General features: G+C 33.6%; 1 protein-coding gene and 1 pseudogene across 24 annotated transcripts in view; one reads left to right on the forward strand and one right to left on the reverse strand.

The window, feature by feature from the left end:
* The window catches only part of LOC133179828 (leucine-rich repeat-containing protein 71-like), a 46,389-nt gene that overhangs the window by 11,826 nt on the left and 8,546 nt on the right, over window positions 1-26,017 (forward strand). For 20 of the 24 annotated variants that reach the window (XM_061314510.1, XM_061314516.1, XM_061314517.1 and 17 more), the window contains exons 2-13: window positions 16,007-16,113; window positions 17,176-17,247; window positions 17,666-17,872; window positions 19,111-19,236; window positions 19,626-19,701; window positions 20,073-20,147; window positions 20,797-20,865; window positions 21,176-21,335; window positions 21,483-21,566; window positions 23,117-23,206; window positions 23,903-24,016; window positions 25,263-25,356. In XM_061314510.1, coding sequence (XP_061170494.1) covers window positions 16,007-16,113; window positions 17,176-17,247; window positions 17,666-17,872; window positions 19,111-19,236; window positions 19,626-19,701; window positions 20,073-20,147; window positions 20,797-20,865; window positions 21,176-21,335; window positions 21,483-21,566; window positions 23,117-23,206; window positions 23,903-24,016; window positions 25,263-25,356 — 1,274 coding nt within the window. Of the gene's footprint in view, window positions 1-13,919; window positions 14,051-16,006; window positions 16,114-17,175; window positions 17,248-17,665; window positions 17,873-19,110; window positions 19,237-19,625; window positions 19,702-20,072; window positions 20,148-20,796; window positions 20,866-21,175; window positions 21,336-21,482; window positions 21,567-23,116; window positions 23,207-23,902; window positions 24,017-25,262; window positions 25,357-26,017 lie in introns of those variants that run through there. The other 4 variants (XM_061314520.1, XM_061314533.1, XM_061314513.1 and 1 more) reach the window with 3 other exon arrangements.
* On the reverse strand, window positions 380-7,988 carry LOC133179901 (uncharacterized; annotated as a pseudogene).

A 26,017-nucleotide genomic window follows, 5' to 3' on the forward strand; every position in this document is an offset into this window, starting at 1 on the left:
CAAAACATCTAGAATATATGTTTAGTAATTTTTGTATATTTTTCTTTGAATTATACAAGAATTTTCATCAATTGATATCTTTTCAAAACCCCTGGTAATGCATGCTGATTTTTTGTCTACGAACATCTGATAGCACTATAATCTTAAATTAAGAATATCTCGAAAAAGTATCAGTAGGTAAGGTACGTTGCATATGTCCTTAACAAGCCTTGGTCTTTATCAAGCTAGCTCAAACCAATGACGTTTTCTTAAGAAAATATATTCATATGTTAGTATGGTAGAAAGAATTTATAGTGAATTTTGATCTGTCTAGTACCCTCTTAATCATTGATACTTTTATATAAATTCGACTCTCCATGTGCGAGACTTCATTATGATCCTACTTGGAACACACAACACATGTTATGTATACTGTGAGTTAGTGTAAGGCGGGCATGGTAGCGAGCCACATATAGCCATCACTGGGTAAAATAAACGACCATTCAGATTATGCTGGCGGGCCCCTTCTGTTAGGTATTCTGCATTTTCATGGAGACATAAATACTCCGATGGTGATCGTCCGTCCGTGGTGCTCTGTGACGTCAAAAACCCGCGATACTGCACGTTCCAGCCACTGGGGCAGGTTGTTTTTGATGCAATCATTAGAATGACACTGGAATGATCCACAAGACATACTGCACACGGCACGTCATCATCCAGAGCATAATTCTTGTACGTGAACTGGTATTCACTTCCAAATAATTGTGCATACCCTTCTTTGCTAGTAGGATAGTTAGAGGGGGCGTGGTCAGGGTTGTGGGTAAGGCACAGAGTATTTGCTCCACCACCACCATGGTTGTATTGTGCTCCCGCACTTATTCCTAAAATCGACAAAATTACTTTATATTGATTTAAATTTTTAAAATTGTTATATTTAACATTCAAATTTAGTGTAAATTGCAATATGTGGGAGGATATATAAAAATTTTCGAACGAGCTGCTAAGGGTCAGCTTTCGGATAATATAATCCGTTAATTGTTAATTTTCGTACAAAAACGCATATCTGAAATGAATTTTCTCAAATATAGATTGAATGATGAGATTTTAAGAAAAAGTTGCTTCTAAACCACATTCCTCGTGATGTCTTCCATATAGGAAGATTATTTGCATGATTATGTCGTTATGTACATGTATGGGATTACAAATTCAAGGTCACAGCTTAACTATGTAAAGACGCTACCTAAATATGCAATCTGGAATGATATGCTAGTCTAGCAAATTACAAAGGAAAGAACTAACAGAATTTTTTAGGTCAGATATTAAAAAGATGGCGACCCTGCTAATGACTTCCTTTCACATAACATACTTAATTACAGAAACCATTTTTTTTCTTCATCTTATGGAATAATATGTATGTTTACATATGCGGTTTTGTTCGAAAATTAATTATAATCTAACTGCAGAACTTTAGCGTTATGGTTTTGTATTTTGTAGGTTTGTTTGTTTTATTTGAACCAGAGACATTACATCTCATAGGTATACAAAATATGTACATATATATTTATACATAAGCTTTGCACAGGATAAGTGTAGTATATGCTATACAATATACATTAAATGTGGCAATTACATAAACAATAGCATTTAATGTATTATCACTTCTTATTGTACACTATTTAAAACATCATTTCTTAATTGATAAGAAAAATACAGAAATTTACCTAGGTTACATAGTTCTTTAGTATTTGTGGAACTCAGTAACTGTACTAATTTAAAAACTGATGGTTTTTTAAAATAATAACTCTTGATATATTTAATTCTTAGTTCTTCATATCGAGGACATTTTAATACAAAGTGAAATTCGTCCTCTATCTCATCTGATATACATATTTCACATTTTCTATCTTTTCTTTCTATGTTACAATACCTTCCCCTCTCTATCTTTAAATCATGCGCTGATAGTCTTAAACGACTAATTAATAGGTATTCTATACTTTGAATGTAATGGTTTTCTTAAATACGTCTGTAGTACAACATTATCCACTACATGTTGATATAAAAAATATTTAGGAGAATTACAAATTCTTGCCATAATATCTTGTTTATAACCGTCATACATTCTTTGAAATACGATGTTCAAAGAATTATTATCAATACAATTGCTTTATACATGTCAGTTAAACCAAGCCTTTGAAATTCCTTCTTAATGTTTACAATCCATTCATCATTATTTTCCACCATATCTTGATAACATGATTGTAAAATACAATTATCACTGTTTTTTAATTTCAGTCTTTGACCATAACGCTACAGATCCGTGATGTACCATATTTTTCATAGATTTCTAATTGATTAATTTAAGAAAGAGAAACAAAAATATGTATAAAACTTAAGATTGTCCTCGTAATGTCTCGTTAACAAAGTACACGTACTTTGTAATTTACAAAAATTACTCACCGGAGTACACTGTTGTCGTCCCGTTCAGTTGCGGACAATTTTTCTTCCCCCATACTGTGTATGTAGTCATGGATCCTTTTCAAAAAAAAAATAACGAATTTACCATGGCTTTTATAAACAAACTTTCTTAAGTAAAGGTCATTCTTGAAAATCACTTTAGCCCAAAATGTCTCCCGTATTATGCGAGAAATTGATAGTACACACTCCGACATCATCTTTCTCTAATAACCAGATCAAAGTACATTGTAATATATATATATTCACTCAGTCCATTGTATTTTCAATTGTAACTTTGATTCTTGTATAGAGAGGGTATTTATAGGCATTGCCTGTTAACCAACCTTTTCATTATTTTAAATATAAATAGTTTAAATCAAAGTACATGTAGATAATGAACATGATGTGTTGAAAGATTTATATTGAGTAAGACATAGAATTTACTTCAAACATCATAAATTATTTATATTTGAAAAAAAAATTGTTAAGGCTTTTTTCGATTTCCTTTACATGATATTGAAAACAACCGAATGTTTTATCAAAATCCATATAATATAAATACAAACTTGTGTAGAAAATAACATACCACACATTGAGAAGTTGTTTTGATAAGTTGCTTTTAATTACGTATTAATTATTATCTATCAAAATACTTTGAATAATCAGTGACACCCCGTCATACCTTGATCAGCTGTTTTGATTCCTTCACTTTGTAAGGACTGGATATTTATCTGTTGCGTTGTCACCAGTGATTCAAGTGTTTGTATCTTGTCTGTAAAAGAACAACACTGAAGAAAGAATGATCTATTATCATATTACAAATAATATAGCATTAAAGACATACGCAACGTAGTTTGGAGCTTTATTTACTTATTCCATGTATAATTCAAAAGTTCCAATAATTGAAGGACTTCATTGCGACTTATATAATGCCCAATGATGCTGTACACCTCTTCTAAATCAAATTGTAAGAAAACAAAAGCTAAAACTATATTTTTGTTAAATATTTTAAATATATATTTTTCCTTCGAATAACACAATGATTCTTATCATTTGATATCTCTGCAAAACCCCTGGTAAGGAATGCTGATTTCTTTTTGTGTACGAACGTCTGATGGTACTATGGTTTTAAATTAAGAATATCTTGAAAAATTATCAACATGTAATGTACGTCGTAAGGTACATGTACGGTGCCTATGACCTTGAATATGCATACAGTGTTAAAAAAATGCTTAACTAAGAAAAGTCATATTAAAAAAGACAAATCAGGGTTTTCATTTCATCTTAAAACCGTAACTTACTCTGCAATGGTTGGACCTGGGATTTTAATGACTGCATTTCTCTCTGCATTTGTTCTAACTGCGTCAGAATTGTTTGGGGGTCATTCAAAAGTAAACGACGATCCTGGCTATGAACCTGATCTTCAACCGATACATAGGCATCATATCGCCCAAATACCGTAAAAAGTAAGAAAAGTGAAATGATTTTCTGGTCCACCTTATCCATAACATAAACTAGATAAATATACTAATGTACTTGTAGACAGATAAGGAGTAGACATAGGGAATACTACTAGTACTTCACCTTTAGCCAGGTGTTCACTGAGGAAGGCCTTTGTTTACCTGGTCTGTTACTGTGTTGGTGGATGTAAATGCAAAATTAAAAGATCTATATAGTGTTCATGCACAATTTTAAGTAACTGGAGACTTTTATTCAGACAGCGAAAGTATAATCTTAATGAATAATATTATTGCCTTATTTTCAGTTCATTTCTTCTTTTTATTGGTACCTTCAAAATAAATTTACGACTTTACACGCCTACAGGTTGATTTTGAACCATGTTCGCTCACTGTGTGGGTAACTGAAGCAAAATTTGGTTAAATTTAACAAAACCGGAACTGTCCGAGGGGCCTATAATATACCTCCTAATTATAACCAAAAAAAAAGAAGAATGAAAGAAAAAGTAACACTTAATATAGACGGAACAATAAATTAAAGACCTGCAGGACGGCACATATAACTTTATCTGACATGATGTAAGTCAGCTTCCTGTGTCAGCGTCCAGCAAAATTTGTATCCCTGTCCAACCATTGCTATTTGGATCTCTCTGTTATCTTATAGCTATTTGGAAAAATACGTTAAAGCTCTCTCTCTGATGTTGGGTATCTGGTAAAAGATGAATGATAACTTTTATATAATGTATATAAACATTTGCTATACATGCATGTTTAAAAGCATTAGTAAGTTTGATTTGGAAATATAATAATGAAACTCCCATGAGTGGACTGATCTAAGCATTAACTTTGCTGAAATACTGCGTATTCTTAACTTTGTTTTAAAACACTTCCAAAGAAATAACCTTTTTTTTTAGCTCACCTGAGCTGAAAGCTCAAGTGAGCTTTTCTGATCACATTTTGTCCGTAGTCCGTCTGTCCGTCCGTCCGTCCGTCTGTAAACTTTTCACATTTTCGACTTCTTCTCCAGAACCACTGGGCCATTTTCAACCAAACTTGTCACAAAGCATCCTTGGGTGAAGGGGGTTTAAGTTTGTTCAAATGAAGGGCCATGCCCTCTTCCAAGGGGAGATAATTAAGAATAAGTGAAAATTTGGTGTCTTCTTTTAAAAATCTTCTTCTCAAGAACCATTGGGCCAGAAAAGTTGAAACTTATGGGAAACCTTCATTACATAGTGTAGATTCAAGTTTGTTCAAATCATGACCCCCGGGGGTAGGGTGGTGCCACTATGGGGGATCAAAGTTTTACATAGGAATACATAGGAAAATTCTTTAAAAATCTTCTTCTCAAGAACAACAAAGCCACAATTAGTCATATTGATATGAAATCATCCTCAGGTAGTGTAGATTTAAGTTTGTTCAAATCATGACCCCCCGGGGTCGGGTGGGGCCACAATGGGGGATCAAAGTTTTACATAAGAATATATAGGAAAATTCTTTAAAAATCTTCTTCTCAAGAACAACAAAGCCACAATTAGTCATATTGATATGAAATCATCCTCAGGTAGTGTAGATTCAAGTTTGTCCAAATCATGACCCCCGGGGGTAGGGTGGAGCCACAATGGGGGATCAAAGTTTTACATAGGAATACATAGGAAAATTCTTTAAAAATCTTCTTCTCAAGAACAACAAAGCCACAATTAGTCATATTGATATGAAATCATCCTCAGGTAGTGTAGATTTAAATTTGTTCAAATCATGACCCCCGGGGATAGGGTGGGGCCACTATGGGGGATCAAAGTTTTACATAGGAATACATAGGAAAATTCTTTAAAAATCTTCTTCTCAAGAACAACAAAGCCACAATTAGTCATATTGATATGAAATCATCCTTAGGTAGTGTAGATTCAAATTTGTCGAAATCAAGACCCCCGGGGGTAGGGTGGGTCCACAATGGGGGATCAAAGTTTTACATAGGAATAAATAGGGAAAATCTTTTCAAGAACAGGAAAGCCGTGATTAGTCATTTTGATATTGAAGCATCCCCAAGTATTGTAGATTCAAGTTTGTTCAAGGCATCTTCCAGTAGTAGGGTGGGGCCATAATCGGGGATCAGAGTTTAACAAAAGAATATATATAAGAAATATCTTTAAAAATCTTCTTCTCAAGAACAACAAAGCCATAATTAGTCATATTGATATGGAAGCATCCTAAGGTAGTGTAGATTCAAGTTTGTTCAAATCTTGAACCCCCCTCCCTTCCTACCCCCTAGGGTAGGATGGCAGACATCTTTAAAATTCCGTTTCAAGAACAGCAAAACCATGATTAGTTGAATATGAATATAGAAGCATCCTCAGAAAGTTTAGATTCAATTTCATTCAAAACATGGCAACTGGGGATAGGTTATGCCTAGAACAGTTGATCAAAGCTTTACGTATGAATATATAGAATAAGAAATCTGCTGACAAAGAACAGCAGGGCCATATTGACTCAGGTGAGCGTTGTGGCCCATGGGCCTCTTGTTTTTTAGACCACACATGCCACAAGGCAGACAAATGCAGCATGTCCTTGAGGAAATATTGACAAGGTCCATCTAGGAATAATTTAATTTTGTTTGTATTCTAGCCTCTGATTGGTTAATATCCAAAAAGGAACACAAATTATTTCTGTATAACCTGGTTTGGCATGGGGACCCCCCCCCCCCGACAACCAGCTGAATCATCTGTATCCGTACAATCCTCTCATTTCCAGTCCTCGGGATTCATGGAAAATTCCAGATTTAATAAATGTACCTTTTTTTCAAACAATAATTCGATTTTACATGTAAACAAACAACATGGCTGCTAGGCCTACGTATCAGTTTTTACCTCCCCTCGATTCCCATCACTTCCGTTACTACGGTTGTATTATTGAGCGGCAAATTTGAACTAATAAAAAGTAACGAAATTTTACACCCATAACTATTTAATGATTTTAAAATTAAATTATAAGGCCAGGAATTATAATTTAATATACATATATATATATATATAATTATAATTACGAATATTATTAGGAATGACTCTAATTCTTGCCCAAACCAGGTTATACTCGAATAATTTGGCCAAGAATTAGAGTCATTCCTAAAATGAAAGAATTTTTTAAAGGCATTTTAATCAGAGGAGACATGCACAAAAAAGATACTCGAGGAAAGTGTCGTCAGACCGTAATTTTCTAAAGATTTTGTCCCTATAATAAATTTGTTATGATTTTAAATTTATATCCACCTCTGATAGAAAATGGACGTACCGGGTAATTATCGAAAATTAAAGCAAAAGGGCTTTTTTCGTTAAGATTCGGATCGTGTTTTACCTGTGTACACCATTGCTGTCCCGTTTCTCGCTGGACAACATTTCTTTCCCCATACAGTATAAATAGCCATGGATCCTGGAAAACGATTATTTTGTGTACTTTATTGACTTAGTTACGATTATTATGTGTACTTTACTTAGTTACGATTATTATGTGTACTTTACTTAGTTACGATTATTATGTGTACTTTACTTAGTTACGATTATTATGTGTACTTTACTTAGTTACGATTATTATGTGTACTTTATTAACTTAGTTACATGTTAAAAGTAAGTATGTATAAGTTTGAAAAAAGTTATCAATGTTTTGGTTAGTCAGGTGAGGTTTAATATTTATATGTTTGACGATCATTTATCATCATAAAACAAAAAAACTAGACATTTATTTCTTAAATAAAACTCGTGGGAATAAAATTAGATTGGTAAGAAATTCAACGATACAGGGCGCTGACTATAAGTAGAAATAGGCAATTCACCTCCTTCTTTTAAAAGATCTTAAATTCCTACATAGAAGGACAAGGCTTGAAGTAAATACTGGGTATTTGTTACCTTGTTTTGTCTTCAGTTGAGTTTGCATTGAATTGACCAGGGATTTTAAAGTCTGCATTTCCCTCTGCATTGCCTCTAATTGGACCTGGAATGTATGTGGATCATTTAATATTCGGTCCACATCGTGAACATCTAAATCTTGTAAGCTTTGTGTGACACATCCAAGAACCAGCAGCAAATCGACGAGTTTCCTATTATCCATTTTATTGCCAACCGTGCAGTAATAATTCTGAACGTGTATGAATATGAACAAGAGGCCCAAGGGCCTTAACGGTCACCTGAGTATGATACAATAATTTGCATTATGCATAGAGTATAAAATGAACTGAAAGGTGAAGCTTTGTTGCCCAAAAGAAAAAAAATAGGGTGATCATGATCAACAAAATAATTGGTCTTAATATTCATTAACAGTTCATAAATTAGGTTCTAATCTGTTCCCCATTTATCACTATCACCATACAGTATATTAACAATTTATCAATGCTTCTGTACTATTTTAATCCCTTGTTGAAATCTCTTACATTGGCCTCTCTTAGTCTTTGATGAACATTTAATAAGACAAGTTATTTTTGTCTCATTTTTATTTATCTACTACTTACAAGTCTATCTGATCATTAAAACAATGAGAGTACTTTTTGTATTATACAATAAAAGTTCTTGCATAATTCTCTTATTCTATTTACCTTTCAAGTACATTATTTACAGTGATAAATTATCAAAAGTAAATGGCAAAGGGGAATAACTCCTTTCAGTAGAATACAAACTAATAGAGTCCTGGCCAGGACCAGAACACTTGACCAAATGGTCCAGATGTTAAAAAATCTGGCAAAAATCCCCTTCCTTATAAAATTTTTTACTCTATTTGCCTCAGATGTGCCCAGGTGCGGAGAAGATTTTTAAAGAAATAATGCATTTTTACTACAGATTCACTATATTATCAATAGAGCCCTCCCCCCCCCCCAAAAAAAAAAAACACCAGAGCTTCTGACCCTGGGAGCATAAGTTTGCTCATCATAACTAATCACTTTGTTTATCTGCTTAACACTAAGGAGCAAACAGGATTATTTAATGGAATTAATGCATTTTCGCTATATTATCAAGAGCCCCACCCTCACACCAGCACATCTGACCCAGGGGTCATGAAATTCACTACTCTGAAAGAAGCACTCCTGCTCATCATAACTATACACTTAGCTTCTTTGCTTTTTTAATCAGAAGCAGAAAAGAATATTTTCAAAGAAATTTTGCTTTTTCACTTTATAATCAATAGAAGCCCCCCCCCCCCCTTCACCAGAACCCTTAAACCTGGGGTCATAAAATTCACAATTTTGGAAGAGGCATCCTTGCGTACCATAACAATGTACTTAGTCTGTTTAAACAATACACAGGGGCAGAGAAGAAGATTTTCAAAGAAATAATTCACCTTCACTATAGGATCTATATAGCCCCGTCCTAGCACCAGAACTCCTGTCCCCAGGGCCATGAATTTCACAATTTTGGAAGAGGCATCCTTGCTTATCATAACAATGTACTTAGTTTGTTTAAATAATACCCAGGTGCAGAGAAAAAGATTTTTAAAGAATTAAAACATTTTCACTTTATTATCAATAGAGCCCCGCCCTAACACCAGAACCCCTGATCCAGGGGCCACGAATTTCACAATTTTGGAAGAGGCATCCTTGATTATCATAACTATGTATTTAATGAGTTTCAATAATACCCAGGAGTAGAGAAGAAGATTTTCAAAGAATTAATGCATTTTCACTATATAATCAATAGAGCCCCACCCTAACACCAGAACACCTGATCCAGGGGCCATGAAATTCATAATTTTGGAAGAGGCACTCTTGCTTATCATAACTATGTACTTAGTTAGTTTATCTAATACTCAGGAGCAGAGAAGATTTTCAATTAATTAATACATTTTCACTATATAATCAATAGAGCCCCACCCTAACACCAGAACCCCTGCCCCTGGGGCCATGAAATTCACAATTTTGGAAGAGGCACTCTTGCTCATCATAACTATGTACTTAGTTACTGAATTTAATACCAAGGAGTAGAGAAGAAGATTTTCAAAGAATTAATGCTTTTCCACTATATAATCTATAGAGCCCCGCCCTAACACCAGAACCCCAGACCCTGGGGCCATGAATTTCACAATTTTGGAAGAGGCACTCTTACTCATCATAACTATATACTTAGTTAGTTTATTTAATACCCAGGAGCAGTTTCACTATATGATCTATATAGCCCCGCCCTAGCACCAGAACCCCTGCCCCTGGGACCATGAAATTCACAATTTTGGAAGAGGCACTCTTGCTCATCATAACTATGTACTTAGTTACTGAATTTAATACCAAGGAGTAGAGAAGAAGATTTTCAAAGAATTAATGCTTTTTCACTATATAATCTATAGAGCACCGCCCTAACACCAGAACCCCAGACCCTGGGGCCATGAAATTCACAATTTTGGAAGAGGCACTCTTACTCATCATAACTATATACTTAGCTAGTTTATTTAATACCCAGGAGCAGAGAAGAAGATTTTCAAAGAATTAATGCATTTTCACTATATAATCAATAGAGCCCCACCCTAACACCAGAATCCCAGACCCTGGGGCCATGAATTTCACAATTTTGGAAGAGGCACTCTTACTCATCATAACTATATACTTAGTTAGTTTATTTAATACCCAGGAGCAGAGAAGAAGATTTTCAAAGAAATAATGCACTTTCACTATATGATCTATATAGCCCCGCCCTAGCACCAGAACCCCTGACCCTGGGGCCATGAATTTCACAATTTTGATAGAGGACTCAATGCTTATTACAATGATGCCAACAGTTTGACTGCTTGATGTCCAGGAGTAAAGAAGAAGATTTTTAAAGATTGCATTAATTTTGGTGGTTTTAGCCCTACCCCTCAGGCCCCAGGGGGGCAGGGATCGCCATAAAATTCACAATTTTTGTTCCCCTTCACCCATAGATGCTATATGCCAAATTTGGTGGAAATTGGTTGAGCGGTTTCAGAGAAGAAGCTAAAAATGTTCAAATGTTAACGCACATCGCACGACGCACGCCGACGGACAAAAACGGATAGCAATAGGTCACCTGAGTGACTCAGGTGACCTAAAAATAAGAATAATGTTGTGCAAGTACCTGCTAAAGTACGTTACTATACATGATAAGATTGGGAAAACACCGTTTTAGATACTTTGTCTTGTCTTATATATGCAGTTGAATCATTTTGACATGGATGCATGTCTGTTTGTTTGTTTTTATTTTGAAAGAGTTATTAAATCACCCATAACTTTGATTACTTTCTTTTGATATTACATGTTTGATATTTCCATTAAGGATATTAATTTTTATTATGTGAGGAATTTCTTTAATCATATGGACAAATGGGGGAAATGGCAAGGAATTCCATATATCGTACATGTAGTCGACTTTAAAATTCCTTACGTTAACCTTTAGAAGTATCATAGGGGTTTAATTTACCTTTGTAAGTTGTGACAAACAAGGTGGATCCAGGATTACACCCGAGGAAAGTAGGAGGGTGGGGACATGTGCGAGCAAAATTGAGTAAAATATCAATATAAGTATATATATATATTTAAAATGTAAACATATTTTCTTTGTATGGGTCTAATCTTATGCTTCAAATGAGTTAAAAGGTATTAAAATACACTGGTTTCTAATTCTCTCTATTATTCTGGGTCATTCATATTTTAAGAGATAAAAAAATTGGGAGTTGGGTGCACCAGACACCCCCCTGAATCCGCCAGTAATGAATTTTTAAGTTCTATTCGGCAAGGCAAGAGTTAATTCATCAGAACTTAAACATACGTACCACTTTAATCCATTCAATGCTTATATAATGAAAATGAAACTTTATGAGATATTTTACGGTTATAAAATCCAAATATTTAATTAATTCCAAGTCAAACAGATTCCAAGCGTGTAATTTTACTTTATTTATTTATTTTAAATATATCTGGTCGTGTCGAGCTATTTCATTTAATTGGCTTTCTTTACTACATGTTTATGGGCCTCGGGCCTTTTCAATAAAATGCCAGCAAATCCTTTTTGTCTCTCCGCTTTAGTGTCAAAAACTTTAACTATTCATGATCAGAATGTTACGGCCTTCCACAAGTGCTGTCTTTTTTGTCGTGTTAACTACAGAAAACTAAGACATGTGATGTGTCTTTGTATCCGGCTGCATCATCTTGAATCTTTCTTGGGGATATCAGTTACTACTTACCATTGATTGTGGATATCAGTTATTACTTACCATTGATTGTGGATATCAGTTATTACTTATCATTATTACTTATCATTGATTGTGGATATCAGTTATTACTTACCATTGATTGTGGATATCAGTTATTACTTACCATTGATTGTGGATATCAGTTATTACTTATCATTATTACTTATCATTGATTGTGGATATCAGTTATTACTTATCATTATTACTTATCATTGATTGTGGATATCAGTTATTACTTACCATTGATTGTGGATTTCAGTTATTACTTACCATTGATATCAGTTATTACTAATTGATTGTGGGAATAATCTTCATTATGGATAACCTTGGTACTAGTAATGCATCATCAGTTATGCCCGAATTTAAAAGAGCGCTCACTTCTCTTCGGTAAAGCTATAGAGAATTTCATTTAATAAATAATGAAAAATTGCGAATGGTGATTGCTTATTGAAGATGTATATAATATTGATCCATGTTCAGTACATTTTTATGTACTGTTTGTTCTATACCGTATATATGCCTCCTCTGTGTCTTTATCTATATCTAGTTTTTGTACTGTTATTGTATATACTTATATTGTACTTATATTGTATGGTTTGCCGGACTAGATGCACCTTTTTATTATTTCCATAGCAGGGCCGTAGGAACGTTTAACATAGCCTGTACAATAGAAGTAAAACCCATGTTAATATAGGTTGTGTCCCCTCAAATCAAGTCTGATGACTTTTTCTATGTCAAAAAATTTCGGTTGTGCACCCCTTCTCCTCACAATGAATTGGTTCGTTTCGACCTATATGCAGATGTGTATAATGATTTGGCGATGATTAGAAAGCATGATTTGACTGTCACATGAACATTTGAGTCCTTACGTTGTAACGAATAGCATTCACACCTCTATGTTTTAAAATAATATGTATGTTTCTTACGTATTTAAAAAAAATTCAAACAATTTAAAAAAAAAACTCAGTTGAGAAAAAGTGTATATTGTAAGGGTCTTTTTGATGTCAGATTAGCACAGTTTTTAATTAAGTGAAACCCCTTAGCAGCTGATGATGATTTTTTTTAATTTTGTAATATTTTTAAAATTTACTTTTAATTCATTAATTTTTGGTTTATCAAGAAAAAGGTTGCAAATTGTAAACTTGTAGACTTATTAATTATTTGAGTCTCGGATCCTGGAATTTTGTATTATTCTATATATAGAAAAAAAAATCCAGTGAAACACTTAAGTTGATATATTTCAGGGACAATCGATGAAAATTATAATTAGATGATCATTATAGTTAATGTACAACGAAGCATGTGAAATATATATACATGTATAGAGCTAAACAGAAAATTTCAAGTTTTATTTTTTTAGTTAAAAAAAAAAGACAATCAAGACAATGGGTAATCCTATTGTGTCTCAGATTCTGTTTTATTTTTTTTTTTTTTTTTATTTCATGGACAAATTTGAACTCCAAGTTGAACGTCATCTGAAAGACAATATTTTTATTTTGATTTTTACTGTTTTAAATTTTTTTTTTTTAATTCCTCATTAAAGTGCACTTAATTTGTTTTTACAGTAATATTTTAACCTTTGAAGAAATTTATCTACACATTTCAACGCATTGGATATATTAAACATACCTCCACCCCCTTTTCAACACACATTTTCGGAATATTCATTTTTCAAGTAAAGAAAAGTAACTCGTACTTCAGGGTTGTCAATGGAAGCGGAAGTTTATTGGAGAGGTAGTAAACACGCATGCTCCGTTGGACATGATTTCGCGGATTAATAATTATTTGCTAAATTCATAACATAAAGTGAGGAAATTGCAAATTTTGAATACGCTTAATAATTGCATGACTAGTATTGATCTATTTACGTTATAGCAACTGACAGTAAACAAGAAATCACAGTGATTCTTTGCACATTCTTTTCTCGTGGAAGTTTATCCGCCAAATATTTCAGCTGTTGTTCGGTCGTGTCAACACTGAAGAGTGAGGTAACTTCTGTTGAATTTTATGTTCTGAAAAAGCATCAGAAATACATATTTATCGTTATTCGCCTGATACAAGGTGATGCATTAGACTATGAGTAAAAGTAAATGTGTTGAAAACTTGCAAGTTAAAGATAGAAATTTTAAAATTAAAATATTTTGCAATCCCGAATATTGTGCAGACCGAATTCATGAACTAAGTAACGTATTCTTAGTGACATGTTTTATGTTCTAAATTATTGGTAACAGTAATCTCGCAAAGATCGAGCTCATTTATTTATGGTTGTCACATCAGCTTTTCTTAGGGACATGCATTGCATACAAGCCTTATGAGTGTAGTAACGTGTCATGAAATGTATGTTTCCATTTACTTGTATTTCTTTAAAGTAGAATAAATAGTATTATGAGCATAATCATGTTATGAAATTCCTATATTTTCCACAATCTGAAATTAATTCTAATTATTTATTTAGGAAACTGTAGAACAAACTTGTTTAACTGAACTCTAGAGGTGTCTGGGTAGGTACATGTGAACTCTAGAGGTGTCTGGGTAGGTACATGTGTACCTTTAGTTCTGGGATTTCCATTATTTCTCTGGTTTTCTTTCAATTCTTTCTTGTATCAGTCTGTCAGTATGGGATTAAACTGATATGTGTTAATATACTCTCTTTCATTGTAAAGTTGTTCTTTCATGGGTAACCAGTTAAATCATAGGAGTCATCAATTTTATCAGTAAATTTAAAGTCAAGTCAAATGAAGCAAAATCCCAGCCTTGAGTTTCGCTCATGAAGTGTGCAATGCTCAAGGCTTGGACTTTGCTTACGTTGACTTTATTTCATGTTTACTGATAGTGCAGGGTGTTTTCTGACTCGTATGGTTTAATACAGGATCTAGAATTTTATCAAATACATAAGCATCTAAGAAAATGATACATTGTTTTTTGTTCGTTTTTTTTTTTTTTTGGTTTTATAAACTGATTGTAAAGTCTGCAGTTACACTTGTAATTATTTACTTTTTAAGGATGAATCTAAAACTAGTTTGAGTTACCTGACTGTGTAAAATTTTATTAAATTCATTCTTCTGTGGATTTCTTCTACATCACAGGGGCTGAAAAATAGATTTTCAAGTACTTGCCCATGGGCAAGTGCATAGTCAAAATTTACTTGCCCTACTTGAAGTTTTACTTGCCCCACCATAAACTATAAAAAGTAGGAAAACAAATTAAGAAAATGATCATTACATGTACACTTACATGTACACTTATATAAACTAAGACATTTTTTTCTTGAAAAAGTCAATTGCCCTTTGGCAAGTGGTTAGTAAAAATTCACTTGCCCATCCCTAAAATTCACAAATCCCGGACATCAGACTGTCTAATGGAATTTGTCAGCCACTGAACGTCAAACATAATGTCAGTCAATCAAGGAACCTATAATTCCTATGCATTTCTGCTCATAAGGCAGTGGAGTCAACATTACAACATTACTTAATATTATATTGGCAATTTTTTTTTGTTGTTGTATAAAGATTAGTCATTGCAATGCCTTGTTAATCAATCTTTTTCTATGCATTTATGTTGGAACATGGGTAACTAAAAGTGAACAACAGATATGAATTCTATTTTTGATCATGATGACTACGTGTTTGAAACAAAAATTATAAATATTATTAGAAAAAAGGATTTCAAAGCATATTCTGATTCAAAAGATCCAGATATCCTGATAATGTACAGTAAATGAGGAGATTTTTTTTTTGTAGAAACAATGACAGATTGCTTCTCCAAGCTATTGAAAAACATACAAAATAAATTCATTAAAGACTTTATCTTTTTTAAGGAATGTGAAAGACAAACATAACAATGATAACTGAATAGAGATAAATAAGAATCTGCAGGAATGTTTGTTGGGTTTTTGTGGAAATATTTTTTTGATTTAAGTATAGGATATAAACTTGTCATTGTAGTGTTGCCAACAAAATCAAGATGGGGAAGAAAGTTGAGAAATCACTGAAGGGGGAGAAAAACCAGTCAGCTGTAAGTCAGGACGAGGAGGATCCAAACAAAACACCAGGTATCCATAGTAACAGCTAGGTACAGGGTATCCATAGTAACAACTAGGTACAAGGTATCCATATTAACATGTAAACTAGGTACCAGGGATTTGTTGTGACATTAAAACCACATATTAAATGATGTCTATGTACCCCTACCACCTAATGCAATCATTACATAAACTCATTGTGATCAAAATTATAAAAACTAGGGAGACATTTTACATAAAAAACATCAATGAAAGTTCAGTCATATTTTCTTTAGCTACAATTTTACCCTTATTGACTGCTCTTGAACATCAGTAATCCAAAGGAATGGAAAATAAATCAACCATGAATCCAACCATTTGTAGGTATACCTTCACACAACATTTGCATACAATTTATTACTCTCTACCATCGGCTCATACATTCACCTCTGTCGTTAGCTTTTGTTGGCTCTATATCACCGTGATAAGCAGGAGAAATAGTTGTTTGTTTTAATTCACATTATATTCAAATGCCTGTGCTAAAGTTTGTCCTTTAAGGTAGATATTTACTAAGTAGATCTAGAACTATTAGTTCATTTTTAAATTATCATTGGAATATCATGTTCTTTACTCTTTTTTTTAATCTTGATGCGAGCCCATTGCAGAAGTGTCTGAGATAGGAATGAATGACTGATTGACCTGAGATAGGAATGAATGACTGATTGACCATTTATCTTGTACCTTATATAAAAATGACACAGTAGAGTACATTTGCTCCTTTCTGATATTACATATCTCAAAAAACAAACATATACAAATAACACTAAACATCTTTTGTGGCATTATAATTGATTTAATATAACCAGTTGTCAGGGTTTTCAGAGCTTTTTTTTTATAATTAACCATTATGACAATGATTTAATTTGAAATAGATTGTGTGTTCAGTTAAATCATGATTGGTTAGTGGTTTATTGATTAATATCAAGCATAGATGTCCAGTCCTCTGAGCAAAAATAAATCTTCATTCATGTGATGTCTTTCACTATATCACCTCTCTCTCTCTCTCTCTTTTCTTTCCTTTCTTCTTTCTGTGTCTGTCTGTCTGTCTGCCAGTACCTAAAGAGAGTTTTCATAAGGAGGCGTCTGTACGTTTTCTTACTCCCGTAGATCCACACAGACCACTAGGTGAGATAACAGAATTTCTTTGCCTATTTATAACCCAGACAGCATGCTGCTGGTACATGATTGTCTTAATTAGTTTGCCGTCAGATTATCTTTTAATGACCACGGCACATTTTTTGCTTGTTTAATACATGTATGAATTTTATTTTATGTACTTTTTGATGTTACTTCAACTTAACTTGTTTTTCAATTTGCTTGTTATTCAAAAATGCATGTGAATTTTGAAAGTTTTAGAAATAATAGTTTGGTCACTTATGTTTTAAACTTATGTTGTTAGTATGAACATTCAAAGAAATTGATAGCCATTTAGGTACAGAATATAAAGGTGAACATATGCTGAATATTTGTTCTATTTATACAGCACTTTGCTGATTATTTGTTCTATTTATAGAGCACACTCTGATTATTTATTCATTTATAGAGCCATACAGCTGCACAGGGAATTTCCAGGCTGACTTTACAGAACTGTGTCGTCGTAATTCCATGGTAGCTATACCTCCTGTGATTCACCGAGCGCGACCTCCGACCCAGGCTGCACCGGAGAGCAGTAAACCGGAGAAAGGGAAAGATAAAGGCAAGAGTGCGGTTCCTGAACCGGAACCAGAGCCGGAGGTGGATCCGGAAGGTGGTGGGTGCTTGTGCTTTTTCTAACCTGTTAACAACTCATGTGCATTTATTCCGTCCAGTGATTGAAATGACCTCGTTACAATATTTTTAAAGCCATCCAGTATCTTGTACGATGAGCAGTGCTTTTTTTCTCCTGCAAAGATATCAGTTTCACTGATATTTAAAATGTGGTACTTTATCTTCTCTACCCCTATGCCACCTCCCCATTCATCCCCTACAAAATTCATTCCTTGCCTTCCCTCGTTTTATCTTCCCTATCCACTCCTCATAACCCCCCCCCCCCCCCCCCCCCCACACACACACACACACACACACACACACACAATAAATTTAAACATTTCACTTTATTTTTTTACCCATCTTTACATCTAGAAAGCATCTTCTATATATCAGAATTTGAAATTTTGAGATTGTATCTACAACCTTCTGATTGTGATGCTTAGTTTGTCATGAAAAGTGAATTTTAGATGCCACCATCATTAAATTGTGTGGTGAATAATCTATACAATAAAGATTCAAGTGGACAAATATCATGCCAAAAATGATTATACTGTGACGGAATTAAGGTAACAGTGTTCTAATCAAGTTTTAATCTCTCCGTCAAATGAAAGATTATATCTTAACTCACTGTTAAAAATCTCCCTGCTGAAAATGTGTGATGTTTTGAATGGGAATAGGGTTACTTCTTTAACATGTTCTGACCTCCATATGAATTACTCATTTGAATTCGTACCTTAGATAGATTCTACATGCTTTTGTATGTTAATTTAATGTTTTGAATTCTTACTTGAAATACTTTGAACTAATGATGTGGTAAAAAAAATATCTTGTGTGAAATTATTTCCTCTGTTCTTTTATATTGTCTTTGCTTAACTCACCCAGGATTACATCTTACTTATGTTTAATTTATTGAAAACATTAATCTTTCAAAGAAATTCTTCTTACAACTAAAGATAAAATTATATTTATATCAATATATTTGTGTAATAGATCAATAATTACAAAAGATTTCAATTTATTTATTAAAAATTCCATGGTAATAGAAATGTGTTCAGTTTAACAATTGATTTTTCTCACTCATTTTGTATTGATAATGCATTTCAATGAATAGCTGTAAAATAAGGTCCACTTTGATATGAGCTTGACTTCATTATAAGCAGTGTTTTACTGTATGCATAATATACTGGTATATACAGAATTTTGTTTAACATGGGTTAATACTTTGATTGATGTGTACAGAAAATGCCGAGCCGCCACCTAAGACCTACATCGTCAAGGATAAGTTTGAATACTTTAAACCGTCCATCCAGGTAGAAATGGAAAATTATGATAAGCCTGAGACTGTAACAGAAATCTACATCAGGGGTAAGTTAACATTAACGTCATTTAGAGGTTGACAGACATTTCAACTAATGAATATTTCTGAGAAAAACTGATTTAAAATAACCTTATAGAATTCACATTCAATGAAGGTTCTATAATGTACTTAAGTATTTGAACACATCTCTGTGTACATTTTAATTTGTATACTTGTATATCATTTATTGTATATCACTATATTGCTTGCTAGATAATTTAACACTTTGGTCATCTAACTTGATAAAATTAAACGAATTTGTGAAATTCATATTCATTTGCTCAAAGAATTGTCATTAACTTGTAAAACTATGACATCAAGAAAATGCTTTAGAAAGTTACAACATGTTGACTGTTTGATTGAAGAATATATAAACAAAATGATAAAATTTTAATAGGTTGGAAAATAGATGACATCATGATGAACACACTAAAGCAATGCTTGTCTGTGATGGAGAAACTTCATACCATCAAGTAAGAGGCGGGGACAAGTTAATGTAAATAACTCTATATTAGTAAGAATTTCATTTTCAGGTAATTACATGAGGCTGTCTTCTCACGATAATTTCATTCTTAGTAAAGATAACATACAATATAAACCTAAATTCATGGAAAGTTTGTCTCATGTAAAAATGCCAAATACCTTTTTTGTGAAAATAAGGTGATCTAAAGTGTGTAAATGGATGATGGCTGCAGCTGATCAGTTAAAATATCAGATGAAAACAATGTTATGAAAATATATGCACTTTTTACCAAAGGATGAAATTTAAAAACACATTTGTCATGAACAGAGTGTTTTCAGTGAGCATGTTTTATAAATATTGATTTTATTTTCTCGTTTTCAGTTTATGGAACACAGGTTTAACAGGAGAGACAGTCAGTATTATGGCAAGCACACTGCCAAGTATAGTCAACCTCAGGTAATCCCCCTCCCTCTCTCACTCTCTCTCTCATAGATACAGAGCAAACACACTGCCAAGTATAGTCAACCTCAGGTAATCCCCCTCCCTCTCTCACTCTCTCTCTCATAGATACAGAGCAAACACACTGCCAAGTATAGTCAACCTCAGGTAATCCCCCTCCCTCTCTCTCTCTCTCTATTTTTCTTTCTCATAGATACAGAGCAAACACACTGCTAAGTATAGTCAATCTAAGGTAATCTCTCCCCCTTCTCTCCCTCCCTCCCCCTCTCTCTTTGTCATAGATACAGAGCAAGCACACTGCTAAGTATAATGAATCTTTGGTAATCCCACTCTCTCTAGCAGCTACTGTGGAATCATCATTGTTCGTGGGGGACCAATGTTCGTGGATTTCGTGGGTCACCCTTACCTATGAATTTATATCCCCACGAACGTTTATTTGTAAAGATATTAATTAATTGAATCTACCGTTTAAACAAGTAATCCACCAAATTACATCCCCACGAACAAGTAATATTTTGCTTGCCCACGAACATTGACCCCCACGAATTAAAATGATTCCACAGTACTTTGTTAAAAATACTTTTTTTTCTCCTTGATAAGGGTATATTATGGATTCAGTATATATCTTTTTGTGTTTCTGTTGCAGGACTTTAATTTTAGATGGGAATGTTGTTAAAGAGGAGAACTGGCATGAACTGATTACAGATGAAAGTCCGTAAGTACATTGTTATGAAAGTCCATAAGTACATTGTGATGAAAGTCCATAAGTACATTGTGATGCAGTACAGTGTCTGCCTCTACACACATCTACAGTTTAAGTCATAAATGTTGTTAAGATCTTTTGATGTTGCATAATTCAGAAGATTTATTAATATATGTCTACAGCATTTACTTGGAAAATGTCTCTCTTACTCCTTATTATTAGACATGAGTAAACATTTTTCTGCATTTTCATTGTGACTGATCCATATAAAAATACTGGCTTTCAGACAAATCAGATAAATGTACTATGTAATTTGTTTTAGTGTACAAAATCTTTCCTTGAGACACTGTGGAATCACAGACAAGGGGGCAAAATCTATAGGAGAAGCCCTGGGGACAGTGAAGCGAGCCAACAATAAACTGGTTACCCTTAACCTGGCAGGGAACCAGATTTCAGATCAAGGCACAATAGACATAGCAAATGTAAGCATTTGAATTTTTTGTTTGATTTTTGTTTATTTTTTGTTTGATTTTTGTTTTTTTCCTTATTTTAGTATAATTGTCGCCAAAATTACAGACTTCCAGTGTAGTTATTGAGTTGTCATAAAAGCATATTACTTGTGTTTTCAGGGTTTAAGGATGAACCGTACTTTGATGTCTTTGTCTCTTGCCAGTAACCAAGTTGGAGATAAGGGCGCCATCAAACTAGGGGAGGTAAGTACAATGGTCAGATAAAAAATTATTCTGTCTAAAAAATTGAAATTAAGAGATCAGAAAAAATTTCCACACATAATAATTAAAACATTTTCTAAAATGAATCTTGTGTCCTTTGCAAATACACTCACCAGTACTAGCATCAGTACTATAGACAGGGTAATTTGTACCACCATTTTGTTTTCACCCTAGTCGATAAAGGGCAAATTTTAAAAATTTGGCAAATTCAAATTGATCAACATCATATCTTAAAGACAACTTTTAACTGTGTTTGGGTATATTTTAAATGAGCTAAAATTAATGGAAAGTGTGAGAATTATTATGTAGTTTGTAGTGAAGGATTAAATCATAATTAGGGCCCAGCTCTGCGGGCGCCCTATAGTGATCAGTCTGTGCGTCCGTCCGTCTGTCCGTCCGTCCGTCTGTCCATCCGAGATCTCTTGCCCGAAGCATATCTTCTCTCTCCTTGGCCCAATCTGGCTCATACTTCACCCACAGAGTGTCTTTGGGAAAAGGGTGTGCAGTGACCTTGAACCATGTTTCTAGGTCTAAGGTCAAGGTCATAACAGAATTATATGAAAAATCCTTGTCCGGAGCATATCTTCTCTCCTCTTGGTCCAATGTGACTCATACTTCACTCACAGAGTGCCACTGGTCAGTGGATGTGCAGTGACCTTGAACAAAGTTTCTAGGTCAAGGGTCAAGGTCAAAAATAGCCTCTCTGGTTAAATTCTTGTTCGGAGCATATTTTCTCTCTCCTTGGCCCAATCTGGCTCATAGTTCACCCACAGAGTGTCTTTGGGTAAAGGGCATGCAGTGACCTTGAACCATGTTTCTAGGTCTAAGGTCAAGGTCATAGAAGAATTATATATATGAAAAATCCTTGTCCGGAGCATATCTTCTCTCCTCTTGGTCCAGTGTGGCTCATACTTCACTCACAGAGTGCCACTGGTCAATGGATGTGCAGTGACCTTGAACAAAGTTTCTAGGTCAAGGGTCAAGGTCAAAAATAGCCTCTCTGTTTAAAATTTTTGTTCGGTGCATGGTTTCTTTCTCTTATTAGTCTAGTCAGCCTCAAACTTTACCAATTGACGTAGGGTACAGAACATTTGTGAATTTCCTTCCATATTTTGATACATATGCAACAGTTTTCATAGAGGATATGCAACATTTGTGATTTTTGTGCTGCTTTTTGATAGAGGGTATGGAGCACTCGTGATTTTCATGCCATTTTTTATTATAACAAGGTTGACATAGAAGCCCTTTAGACTCAAACAACACATCCCTTAATAGTACACAAGTGTTCCTCTTCAAAAGAAACCCTTTTCAGCTCCTTTACTTTTTCATGTTCCTTGCTGAAAGCGGGGCCCTTTGAGATGGCCACCATCTCAATGATATCTAGTTTCTTTAAAAGCCAAGAGAAAGTGTATAATCCTGATCTTATGTCACTAGGAGGTTGTATCATTATTTGTGGGATTTTATTTGTTAACTTGATCAATTGATGAATCAGCAAAGTTTATTTAATGACATTGTTATTGTTATAATTACAGGTGCTGTCTAGATTTCCTCTGACACATGAGGAGGTGGTAGAGAGGAGGAAACAGAAATCTTCTCAGGGTTCCCCCGACAGAAATAAATCAGTAAGGGTCACTCAAACGTTCCATTTATTGACCTCAGTACGGGTCACTCCAACGTTCCATTTATTGACCTCAGTAAGGGTCACTCAAACATTCCATTTATTGACCTCAGTAAGGGTCACATTGTAGTCAAACATTCCATTTATTGACCTCAGTAAGGGTCACTCAAACGTTCCATTTATTGACCTCAGTAAGGGTCATATTGTAAGCAAACGTTCCATTTATTGACCTCAGTAAGGGTCATGTCCTACTCAAAATGTTCCATTTATTGACCTCAGTAAGGGTCATATTGCAAGCAAACGTTCCATTTATTGACCTCAGTAAGGGTCATGTTGTACTCAAACAATCCGTTTATTGACCTCAGTAAGGGTCATATTGTACTCAAATGTTCCATTTATTGACCTCAGTAAGGGTCACATTGTACTCAGATGTTCTATCTAATAAATTTATTTTGAATGATTAAATGTTTTAGATATCAGAACAGGAGGTATTCCCTTTGATGGAAAGAAAAAAGAAATTTCTGTCATTCAATATCATGATTTCTTCACATCTAAATAATTATATATATGAAAAACAAGAACATTTAATTATTTTGAAATTCTTAAAAGCATACTTAAACTACTCTTGTACCTTCAGATTTTTTAGTTCTGTATATAATTGAGGATACAGACATTATGAGTCGTGTGATTTACATTGTAGCCCCCACCTAGTCGCCGAGCAGACTCCAAAGACAGGCCAGGAAGTGTTAGGAGTAGTTCACAACACGATAAAACTGACAAGTCCAAACAAAAACAGTCTGCCAAAACTAAGAAGGTCAGTCCAAGGAATATATCGGTAAACATGCTCTTGTTGAAGACCTTTAGACAGAGGATATATAACTGTGTTTTGATTTTGTATTCTAATATTTCTTTCTGTCATCAACTCGTAGAATACAAAGGGCAAGCTAAAAATTATTTCCCTTCGTCATTGAGACCAGAAGTATTTGTGGTATCTTCTACAAACAAATGACTGGAGAGTTAGTAGCAAACCAGAAGGAAAGATATATAAACAAGACATATTTTCATGTTTATTTTCAAGTCATATATGCAATCTGAACCAGTACATGGTATTGATTTCTTTCGATTTATGGGATGCACTGATTTAGATGTTTTTAATGTATCTGTGCAATGCACTGATTCGTATTGTTAGATTTCTGTTTTGATTTTAATCTACAAGATGTGCTGATTTAAATGGTTTTGATTTTTGACTAAACCTGTAGGATGTACTGAAAAGCACTCAGGGCTAAAGATACTCTCTTGAGTTTTCTGGCCCATTGGCCTCTTTTTGTTTTTGATAATTTGAATTTATTCTGAAGTATGTTTTGGTTTTGATGATTTTGATTTTGTTCTGTAGGATATTTTGGTTTTGATGGTTTTGATTTTGTTCTGTAGGATGTTTTGGTTTTGATGGTTTTGATTTTGTTCTGTAGGATGTTTTGGTTTTGATTTTGTTCTGTAGGATGTTTTGGTTTTGATGGTTTTGATTTCGGTCTGTAGGATATTCTGGTATTGATGATTTTGATTTTATTCTGAAGGATGTTTTGATTTTGATTGTTTTTGGTTTTGTTCAGTAAGATGTTTTGGTTTTGACAGTTTTGTGGGGTTTTTTTGTAGGATGTTTTGGTTCTGATGATTTTGTCTTTTTGGATTTGATGATTTTTGTTTTGTTCAGTAAGATGTTTTGGTTTTGATGATTTTGTCTTTTTTCTGTAGGATATTTTGATTTTTGATAAATTTGGTTTTGTTGGATAAGATGTTTTGGTTTTGATTGTTTTGTCTTTATTCTGTAGGATTTTTTGGTTTTGATGATTTTGTCTTTATTCTGTAGGATATTTTGGTTTTGGTGATTTTGTCTTTTTTCTGTGGGATGTTAATATTTTGATGGTTTTGATTTTGTTGGGTAAGATGTTTTGGTTTTGATGATTTTGTCTTTTTTTCTGTTGGATTATTTTGGTTTTGATGATTTTGTCTTTATTCTGTAGAATGTTTTGGTTTTGATGATTTTGTCTTTTTTTGTGTAGGATGCTGGTAAAGGAGGAAAAGAGGCCCCGAAGGAGGAGGACAAACACGACAAAACAAAAGGAAAGAAGGATGATAAAGCAGCAGCTAAAAAAGGTAGGCGGATCTAAGAATTTACTTTATGTGGTAGGTGGATCTAACAATTTATGATGTGTTCAACAATTGTCAGCACATTGTCTGCAGTGACATGTTTTCATCCTGTGTGAGATTCCCTTTATTGTCTTAAATTTTATTTTGTAATTTTTTTCCCTATTTAACTAACCTGATCTTCCCTCTTTTTTTTTTTTTAATCTTTCAAAAAGAAATATCCATAGAAATTTTGGAAGTTTAATTGCATTAAATTAAAAAAAATTGGTTAATAGGAAAAACAACAAGAAATTACTTTTCTACTGTAAATCACTTTTTATTTGCAAAAACTTTATTTTCATGTAATGCGAGACAAGATGTTCACGGAATTTAATTCATGCATATATTTTTATTAGATTTTATTATATATAACAAAAACCTGAATTTATGAAAATTTTGTCTTATTTATAAATACCAAATACCTTTCTTGCGAAAATAAAGTGTCACAAAAATTTAGTATAAACAGTTCAGGCACCATTTTATTTTAACATGGCTAATGAGGCCTTATGCTGTATATTTGGCTTCAATAAATATAAAACTATAAGATCCATAAAGAAAAATTACAGTGCATTCAATAACCCAATTTTTTGGTTTTTGTTTTTTCCCCTGCTGTTGTTTAAGATGACATTAA

The sequence above is a fragment of the Saccostrea echinata genome, unplaced genomic scaffold (assembly GCF_033153115.1).
Source record: "Saccostrea echinata isolate AGI-Se365-2 ecotype Australia unplaced genomic scaffold, CSIRO_AGI_Sech_v1 ptg000005l, whole genome shotgun sequence".
NCBI lineage: Eukaryota > Metazoa > Mollusca > Bivalvia > Ostreida > Ostreidae > Saccostrea > Saccostrea echinata.